Source organism: Sinocyclocheilus anshuiensis, unplaced genomic scaffold (genome assembly GCF_001515605.1).
Source record: "Sinocyclocheilus anshuiensis isolate Anshui unplaced genomic scaffold, SAMN03320099.WGS_v1.1 scaffold890, whole genome shotgun sequence".
Classification (NCBI taxonomy): domain Eukaryota; kingdom Metazoa; phylum Chordata; class Actinopteri; order Cypriniformes; family Cyprinidae; genus Sinocyclocheilus; species Sinocyclocheilus anshuiensis.
Window position 1 is genome coordinate 438401 of NW_015537986.1, and position 10922 is coordinate 449322.

Sequence of the window (10922 nt, forward strand, 5' to 3'; positions counted from 1 at the left end):
CACCGGGTTGATGCGGTTGATGCTCAGGAAATGCTCCAGCACGGCCACCGCATGTAACTTTTAACAAGATTCACTTGTTTAAAACACCCTAAATTTTATTAACATTTACTATATAACCATTATTTCGCTAATAAATATCTAAATAAATACAACTCTATGGAAATGTATTATTTATTATCTCCGCGATTGATCGCAGTTTGAGTATAGTTCTGTGTAACTGCATAGATAAACCGCGCTGTCAGGAGACATTTCATAATCTAGAAGGACAAAAACATTATTAATAATTCTGATATAACATTCCTGTTGAGAAATGCAATAAAATATGATGTTTTGTAGGGCTGCACATGGAGAAGCATTTACTACACCGAGCCGTTGTTAACTGACAAGCTGCGCAAAACCACGATCATGTTTTGCGCAGCTTGTCAGTGAACAACGGCTCTGTGTAGTAAATGCTGCTTCATGTGAAAGCACACACGTGATGGAGATTTACCGCTGATTACAGAACGGCTTTACTGACAAGATGTGCGTTAAATATCACATGCGATTTATCGTGCAGCCCTAATGTTTTGTTTGTTATATTCCAATATTCCAGAGAATATTATTCAGTGAATTAACATTATCCAGTGAATTATTCTTGACTCTGTAGCTATTAAACAGCTTATAATCCTACTAAAACTGTAGTTTAAAATTAAGTTGATATGACTCCTGTCCTTTATTTCTTTTTTCCATTTGAAAACATTAGACATTCTACATTTATTTTACTTATTGTTAATATTAGTGTTGTTGCTGTTGATGCTTTTTATAAATAAAATGTTTATTTATTGTTGTAATATGAAGATTAAATTTAACATGAAAGACTGCGAATTTTCAACACTTAAAAAAAAAAAAAAGATGACTGAAAAGAGGAAGTTATTAAAAAAAATCAATATTGGTCGATCACTAGCCGCAAGCTCGTGCAGCGCTGTCAGAATACATGCAATTCGTGCGTGCATTAGAAAATATAACATTCTGCAGTTTATTTACTAATCGTTTAAAGGTAATTTCGCGATTTCAATCTATTCTGTGCATCCCTAAATCCAAGTATTCTTTGTTAGCTTTGGAAGACCATAAAATGGGAGCCCAGGGCTAATTGTTCAATGGGGAAGTTGTCCCAAGGGCTATATCATAAAAAGTTTTCAGTTCAGTTCAATTTAAATTTATTTGTATAGCGCTTTTCACCATACACATTGTTTCAAAGCAGCTTTATAGAAAATGCATGTGTCTACATTAAAATTTAGAGTGATCTTTTATCAGAAGTGAATGTGTCCAAGTAATATCCATTTCACAAATGAACAGTTCAAAATAATAGAATCATACAGTTACAGCTAACATGAAATTAATTTTAGGCAGAAGCTCATTAAAGCGATTTTACAAGTGTGATCATAATGATTACAATATAGAGAAATTTTGGCAGTTGTGCATGTCGATTCAAGTTGGCGTGATCTGGGGTCCTTGCAGGGGTCAGCATCATCTCTTCACAGGTATTGGATCATCTGAAGTCTTTCTATGAGACTGGATCCATGCTGGAGCTGTTGTAATCTCTAGATACTTCGAGATGGACATCCCGGGGTAGGAACAGAAAGGCAAATGGAAAAGAATTAGCGTAGCTGCTGTTCATAACATTTCAAGCAAAAAATATGTTTGTGACTTTTATCTGATCTAACTGAGTGGGAACAAGGGTATGAGATTCATTATGTGAATGCTTGGCTGAAGAGATGTGTCTTTAATCTAAATTTTAAACAGAGAGAGTGTGTTTGAGCAGCGGACATTATCAGGAAGACTAAAGCGCTATATAAATAAAGGTGACTTGACTTGACTTGACTCTTGGTTAAAAAGTGAAACCACACATAGTAAGGGAAGTTAGATTTTAACAGAAAGGTTGAACACTGTTACTAGGACAAGGGTATTTTTCATAAATGACTGCTCTGGGCAAGTTGTCTCATTTAGACAATTTCTTTTGGCCAAAATAATGGCTTGATATTTATATTTACCTGGTTCTTTTTGCCGTTTTCTGAATTGTTTTACTCTGAAATGTTGAATAATAGTGAATTCTAGTTTGGTGATAGTGTGGTGTTGTGCCAAGCTATTGGGGAACATAAAAATCTACATGTGTGAAATAAAAATGTAGATTTATTTTCCTGGAGGTAATGTTGAAAATGTCAAAAGTGGAAGCAGTCGACTGTGGCATAATAAAAGCTCTGCTGCTTTAGAGCCGTGTGTCACACTCGTTCAGCGGCCTCGTTTCGCTTCGATGGCTTTCATCCTCACCCTGCTTCATTCTACTACGTTAATAAATCATTAGCTCATCCATAAACATATTTCTGCCCGAGTCCCGTCGGATTGCATCGGCTGTGGGGATGAAGACGACAACTCCCATGATTCCACACTCTGTCACGGCGTCATCAAACTACGCCTTTGTCTCTTTGTTTATTTTGAATACGTGCCCTCTAGCGGTGAAAAATTACATATTGTGCCTTTAATTTCTTTTTTGTTGTCTAAAAAGTAAAGAATTACTGAATTTTCAAGTATGAGGTCTCTGAGTAGTGTATACGGTCTCTGCACAACAAAAGTGGGCGTTTCTAGTTTTATGGGCTTTTTTAATTGAATGTAGGCCTACCTGGGGAAGGCTTTTGATGAGTTTCAAAACGCTTGCAACCAGCGGCTGCAAAAAATTACATTCATGCTCTACAGGCAACGTGTTTTCCGACTATTCTGTGGTCCTACAGTCTTCTAATGCACAGTCATTTTACCTCCTTTGGTTTATTATGAAGCTCTGTGTACCTTCCTGCATTTCCTGCTGGCCTGTTCTGTTCTCTACCCTAGAAACCATGCAGACTGTCTCCCCCTCAGGATGATACATCTTTTTCTTCAGACTATACATCTGCATATGACCCTGTCACACACACCATGCTGTCTCAATTTTACCTTTCTGATTACACACTATTTCAGAGGTTTCATGTTCACCATGCTACTTTTATTTGATCAAAAATACAGCAAAACAGTAATATAGTAAAATATTAATTCAATTCAATTCAAATTTATTTGTACAGTATAGTGATTTTCACAATATACATCGTTTCAAAGCAGCTTTACACAAAATTCATGTTTACATTACAATATAATGTGTCCAAGTAATGTTAATTTCACAAATGAACAGTTCAAAATAATAGAATCATATAGTTAGCTAACATAAATTAATTAATTTTAGGCAGAAGCTCATTAAAGCAATTATTACAAGTGTGATCATCATAATGATTACAATATAGAAACATTTTGGCAGTTGTGCATGTTGATTCAAGTTGGCATCATCTGGGGTCCTCGCAGGGGTCAGAATAATTTCTTCACAGGTGTTGGGTCATCTGAAGCCTTTCTATAGGTGCTTTCGCAACCAGTAGCCCCTCACTGCAGAACAAAGATCCAGGGGACGGGGTTGGATCCACATCTAGGGGGTGGAGATGGGTGGGTTTAGGTATATGTAAGGTGGGAGGAGTTGGATCTGGATCCAACCTCATCCCCTGGATCTTGTGTTCTGCAGTGAGGACCATATCTTCGCAACGGAGGAACCTTTTCATAGTTCCTAGAACTACTGGCGGAAGTTCCCGCTTTTTGGCGTGTTCGCACCACAGAAACTAGGAATGTATTTAGTTCTAGGAACTCCATTTGGGGGAACTAATTTAGCTTCTACTTCAGAATAGGGTCTAAAACAGTTCTATAGGAACTATCTGTGATGTAAGTGTACCCTGATTGGCCAAACGCATACGAAACACCAGCTACCCAGTATTTTCAAAAAGCCATGTAAAAATATTTACTTCACAAACTTAGAAAACAGCGATAACGGCATTTACCTGTTGTCTGCAGCTGATATGTAACACTGCAAGGTGTCATAGGAGATTTAGTCAGATTTTCATGCTCTTTCAGTCGCGTAAATTGTGCGTTTACATCCCATCTCTGTTATCACAAAAACCCACGAGACACAACAAAAACAGCTCAGAAAACGTCACTGTCGGCCACTGCATAATTCCTGCTTCCGGTGCGAATGCAACCAGGAAATTGGCCAAAGGGAGAAATTGGCTCTCTAGGAATGACCCTTCTGGCTAGTTCCTAGAACTACGAGGTGCGAAAGCTCCTTATGAGGCTGGATCCACGCTAGAGCTGGTGTAATCTCTAGTTACCTCGAGATGGGCATCCCGGGGTAGAAACAGAAAGGCAAATGGAAAAGAATTAGTGTAGCTGCTGTTCATAACGTTTCAAGCAAAAAATATGTTTGTGACTTTTATCTGATCTAAACGGGAACAAGGGTGAGATTGAGATTCATTATGTGAATGCTTGGCTGAAGAGATGTGTCTTTAATCTAAATTTTAAACAGAGAGAGTGTGTTTGAGCAGCGGACATTATCAGGAAGACTATTCTAGAGTTTAGGAGCCAGATGAGAAAATGCTCCTCCCTCCTTTAGTGGACTTATGTCCTAGGATAGTTTTGAGTCATAAATGCTTGTCTTCTCTAGTAGAGGTTTTGTATGTTGGTTTCAAATACCTGGTTTAACATTGGAATCAAGTTTGTGAATTCTGCATTTTAAAATTCCTGTATCATCATGTTTTTGTAATAGCTCTTGAATGGCCAAGCATTCAAATAATGCATCTCATAATCTTTTACTGCAGTTATATCTGATCAAATGCACATTATTATTCTTTAGTTTGGGTTAAACAAATCAATTTTGCTTGGTTGGAACAGCAGCTACGCTAATTATGTTTCTATTTGTTTCTCTGTTTCTGCTGGGATTGACATCCCGTGGTAACTAGGATTTACACAAGCTTCAGTCTGGATCCAGAACACCTGAGAAGAGATGATGCCAACCCCTCAGAGGACCTCAGATGATGCCAACCCTGAAACAACATACAGAACTACCACATTTTGCTATAAGTTTGATTGCATCATATAATAAAAATTACATATTGTGCCTTTAAATATGTTTGACTCAAGACGATAATTATATAGTAAGAGCGGGATTGTTTGTGCATGTGAGTGTGGACCTCCTGAGGACCATATTTAAATATGTACTGTAGGTTCTTTTTACAAATTGCAGTTCATTCAGCTTTTGGTATTCTAAATTCAATTATTGAACAACACAAACTAACTATATTAACTAGTAACTAGCCATCCCAAACTAACCTGCAGGAACCCTGTCTGCCATGATTCCGGTTTCCATTTCACAAGTTGCTTTGATGAAAGACCTAGATAATCAAGTGTCTTGTTGTTGTTTGTATTAAAGTGTTTGTTGTTTTAGGAGGTGTGTATGCCGGAGGTTCTGTATGAGGAGGTGATTGAAGTGGAGGAGAGGGTTATTCTCAGACAAGATTCCTGTCAGCTACCCAGAAATGAGCCCAAACGAATAGTAAAAGGTGATTAAGATTTTCTTGATATTTTGTAATAAAGGACTTTATGTATTCTATATAAAATTAAATCTATTACAAAAAAATATTTGTACTTCTAGACATCCCAAAGGCATAGTAACAGAAATGGTCTGTTTAATTCTTATTGTCAGACAGGGAGAGATTGTAAAATTGCAATTAAAACATTGACTAACATTTTAAGTTTATGTCGTATGAAAGTTTTATTGGTTTATACAGCCTCAGAAAAGTATCAGTAATGTCACCTGCATGGAATCTGTTTCTCACTCAGGCAGTACAGGAGAAAGTCTGGAGGTGTGGCAAGAATTGGATCTTCAGCGTGTGGAGCAGGATTTGAGACGTGTGCAATCCAAAGGCATCAGCAGTCTAGCGGTGCTGCTACTCCATTCTTACACGTGTGTATAGATCATTATATACATTTGATGTATTTATTACATGACTCTCTGGAATATTTGATTCTGATTAGTCAATCATGGCCTTTAGCAGTCTGATATTCACAAGGAAACTGCAAGGTGAAAAGCTAGTAAGTAGGGCTGCACAATTAATCGAATTTCAAATCGTGATAACAATTATGGATGCCACAATTACGTAATCGTTCAAAGCGGCAATTAATCGTTCAAAGTCCATTTATGTTATTCTGTGTGCTTAAGATGCTTTTTTTTCTTTCAACATGTTATCTTAAGGGTTTTCCATTGTTTTAATTTTAGTATAACATTATAATACCATCATATTTTTACTTTTTTAATAATTTAAAGAAGAAACCAATCCGATGTATAGTTGTCATTTGAGGCTTAATACTATAGAAAAGCACTAAAAGTTTTTCAGTTAGAGTGTTTTCAGCTTGTTTATTTTCATATAAAAATATGGCATGCAGTTGCATTAAACAATTGTATAAACATCATTGAGTTTAAATTGTGATAATCGTAATTAATAATCGCAATTACAATTTCAAGGGAATAATTGACAATTATGATTTTTGTCATAAATCGTTCAACCCTACTAGTAAGTAATTAAATTGAATGTAATGTAATATTAAAATAAACAAATGGCTGAACAAACTTAATTCAAATTCGTATAATTTCTGTGTGTTTCGTTGTGAAAGCGAAACTACTTTGTTTGGTCTTCCAAAAGAGGACACAACTAGAAATCAGTGGTTAAGTTCATTTCATTACACCAAATACACAAAATAATGTTCTTTTTTAGGAACGTCATATGACCCCTTTAATCTCATCTTCAGTCTGCTTGAGCTCTTCTAGTGTTAATTCCTTGTACCGCTTTTCGCTATTACTTTCCTTTTTTGACGTCTTCTCCAGGTCATCAAGTTTATCAGAAAACAAACAGGAGGCCTTTTGGTCTTCTAGTCTTACTAGTACGCTGACTCATCTGCAAAACACCGCTTACAATCAAGGTAGAAGTAAAAACAGTAAAACACAGATATAAACAAACACTGCAAGCAGCAAGAACTCACAGTGCAGTGTCATGAGAGGACACCTGGGTGTCAGAAGGTGGAAAAGAGCGCATTAATTGAGTATCATCTGTAATGGTCGACCGATATAATAATATATATTTTTCAAATATCGGCATCGGCCGATAAGTTTTTCTGTTTGGCCGATGCGTTCGTGGCGGGATTTTATTTTGACGGTGCGCCGGACTTTTATTTTGATGCCACTGAGAACGGCAGCGCCTGAACACACATTGATCACATTCTCCCTCTTGTTCGCTGTCGTCGTTAACAGTTCTGTCCAAGGACAGAAGTCTGTCTAATAATCAGATAGGACTGTTAAACAAAGGAATTAAAAAGTATACAAAAAAGTATTATAACGATTGCTTTTATATTGTTAGTAATAGAAAGGCAAACATTATAATACTTTCTCGTTTGCCGTCAGCATTTAGCAAATACGCATTTATATAATTTAAACAAATCTTTGAATGACTAATGAACATCTCATTTCAAAAACCTTGCAAACTTAGTCAAATCCAGCTGAGACCTTTTTAATTATATTTTTATTAAGTATATTTGTTTATTTGAGAAAAATACTTTGTCATTTAAAGTATAAGCATTTTTATTTTACACATGTATTTTTTTAATCCATTTTCAAATTATTTCAAATTTCTTAAATATTAAGATAAATAAAATTATATCAGCCATCGGCCATGCTGCTTTCCAAGATATCGGCATCGGCTGTCAAAAAAACAATATCGGTCGACCACTAATAAGAATGACGGAAGTTGCCATGAGCTGTGATGACTTGGTGGGAAAAGAGGGAATAAGAGTGGTCCATGTACTGAGCCCTGTAGAACACCAGTTGGTACTTGGTGTGGAGATAAAATTCCATGATGCCCAATGTGACATTATATCAAACACTGAATTAATTAAAGCATACTGAGACATAATGTTGAATGAAATCATATTTCTCATTCCTGTTGGTGTGTGTTTCAGATGGGCAGCTCATGAGAAGGCTGTGGGCTCTTTGGCGAAGCGTCTTGGTTTCACTCAAGTGTCTCTTTCCAGTGAGGTGATGCCCATGGTGCGAGCAGTGCCTCGTGGGTACACTGTTTGTGCTGATGCTTATCTCACACCAAAAATACACCTTTACCTCACTGAATTCTCTGAAGGCTTTAAAGGAGGCTTGAAGGTATATCTGTGAGGTTTATTTTATCAAGCTTTTATAAGTACCCCTTAATTTAATACCCCGCCTCTCCCTCTCTCAGGATGTGGATGTGTTATTCATGCAGTCAGATGGTGGGCTGACACCAATGGAGCAGTTCTGTGGCTCTCGGGCAGTGCTTTCTGGTCCTGCTGGAGGAGTCGTGGGCTATGCCGTCACATGTTATGGGTTTATGGAAAAGAAGCCCATCATTGGTTTTGACATGGGAGGTGAGAGATGAGTAAATGTATCTCCCGAAGGTTTAATAGAATGGTTCATCCGAAAATGAAACTCCCATCATCATTTACTTACCCTCATGTTGTTTAAAACTTTGCCTTCTGCAGCCTTGTTTGTGGAAATGACTGAAATGTATTTGTTATTCACTAAAAATCTTGCCTCTGGCACATATCTTTTATGTTTGTATTTGTTCACGCTGAGCATGCAGTAAGGTCAGAAAAGAGACTGTTGATGGATTTGTTTGTACAGGCACATCTACAGATGTGAGCCGATACGCTGGACAGTATGAACACGTGTTTGAAGCAACTATCTCTGGCATCACCCTGCAGGCTCCACAGCTTGACATCAGCACTGTAGCAGCAGGTGGAGGCTCTCGACTGTTCTTTCGGTAACAAACATACAATATGAATATAGCTAACAGTGTAATTATTAATTTGTTTGATGAACCATTTTGAACCATTATACCACTCATTGTATAGCATGTTTTTACATTTAGTTAGGTTTGTTCAGTTTCTTATTGTGATTGGTCATAAGAGAGTTAAGTAAGAACCAGTGGCATTTGACATGTGGGTGTTCATGATGAAGCAATAACTAATAATTTAATTGGTTAGACTTATGGATTAGTCAAGTCAAGTCACCTTTATTTGTATATCGCTTTATACAATACTGATTGTCAAAGCAACTTTACAGTGTCAAACAGGAAAATAGTTTGTCAATAATGCAAGAAGACAATAACAGAGTAATTTTTCCAGCTAAAGTCAGTTCATTGATGATTCAGTCAGTCAAGCGTCCCCAACTAAGCAAGCCAAAGGCGACAGTGGCAAGGAACCAAAACTCCATTGGTGACAGAAATGGAGAAAAAACATTGGGAGAAACCAGGCTAAGTCAGGGGGCCAGTTCTCCTCTGGCCAGAGAAACCAGCAAGGCATGGTTTAATTCCAGGCTTACTGATTGTTAGCACAAATGCATTCATGCAAACATTGCCCGTGCAGTCATCCAAAGGTAGCATGTGCGCTGTGGGTCAGGTCATATCCACAACACTATGGCAAGCCGTTTTAGCGTAAAATATTCCAAGCGTTACTTGTCATAATTGCATTTTTACTAGTAACAATTCAATTACAGAGCTCTGTAATTAAATTCTTACTAGTAAGAAATCTAGTTACAGAGCTCTACAATTGTATTCTTACTAGTAAAAACTTGTATTCATTAGATGCAAAACAGATTTGCGACTACACCCATTTCTGTATATAGACAAATTATTAGGTTAATTGTCACTCTTGACAAAATGTGTTTTTTTTTGTCTTTCTTTCTTTCTTTCTTTCTTTCTCTCTCTCTCTTTTTTGGTCAGACATTAGGGGGGAAAAATTCAATTGCGACATTATTTTGGGGTATTTTTTCGATAAACTGAATTAGGCTATATTTTGCCGAGTGTGTTTTTGTGTTGGAAAACTGGTTTTGGCCAGTAGGTGGCAGCACGACTGTCTTACTGAGTGATTCATTTAAAAACACAGATTCATGCAAGTACGAAACGTGTCTATCGGAGAAGCGCAACAGTTCTTTTCCGGCTTTGTTTGGAACTATTTGTGTTGGTGAAACAAAAACAGACAATAGTGTGTCCAAAATGTAACTCACTTGTATTAATTTCTTGGTTGTTGAACTGTATAAAATCAACATCACATTCACGATCATGCTCGTGCGCTAATATTCGGAAAACGGCACTCTTGCTTGTGTGACATTACTTAACTATATCAGATGTTATAAATATAAAAAACAAATACTCATACAGGGATATTTAAGGGATAATTTGCAAAGCTTAACAAAAACAGGTATTTTACAACCAATAATTAAATATGCATATTGCTGAGAATACATTTATATGCATGTTTTCTGTACAAGTGTGAATTCACCTTTAAAAATAACTTACAGTAGCTAAATAGACTACCTATATTTCTTCTTTGTAAAGCATAATCATTTTATAATGATTTTAATCAATATATAATAATACTAATAGATCATTAGAGCCTCAGCACTGCTATTCATCATTAAAAGCTGCTTGACTGAACAAGCTGCTTGAGTCCCCATTTTCTTTTTTTAAGATTTATTTTTGGCATTTTTGCCTTTTTTCCGATAGGACAGTATAAGTGAATTGGGGGAGGGGTGCAGGATCAGAAGGGTCCACGAGCCGGGACTTAAACTCAGGATACCCGTAGCGCAACGGTGTTATCGACGGACTGCCCGCAAGGCTAACGGGACAGACAGTCACCCGTTTTATGTATATGCATGAGGCGCAATTATCATAATGCGGTTGCGCTGAAAAGAGAGCTCTACAATGCAATTCTTACTAGTAAGAATCATTATTGTAGAGCTCTACAATTACATTTTTACTAGTAAGAATGCAATTCCACAGCTTTACAGCTACATTCTTACTAGTAAGAATTACAGTTAGAGAGCTCTGTAATTGAATTAGAGAGCTCTGCAATTGCATTCTTCTCTAATTCACTAGTAACAATTGAATTATAGAGCTCTCTAACTGAATTAGAGAGCTCTGCAATTACATTCTACATTCTAAGAATTACAGTTAGAGAGCTCT

The 10922-nt window shown here is 36.9% G+C and overlaps 1 protein-coding gene across 1 annotated transcript in view; it reads left to right on the forward strand.

Annotated features, from left to right (window-relative positions):
• Positions 1-10922, forward strand: part of oplah (5-oxoprolinase, ATP-hydrolysing) — a 53657-nt gene that overhangs the window by 3645 nt on the left and 39090 nt on the right. The window contains exons 4-8 of the mRNA XM_016468655.1: positions 5324-5438; positions 5719-5842; positions 7888-8083; positions 8160-8325; positions 8582-8720. Coding sequence (XP_016324141.1) covers positions 5324-5438; positions 5719-5842; positions 7888-8083; positions 8160-8325; positions 8582-8720 — 740 coding nt within the window. The remainder of the gene's footprint in view (positions 1-5323; positions 5439-5718; positions 5843-7887; positions 8084-8159; positions 8326-8581; positions 8721-10922) is intronic.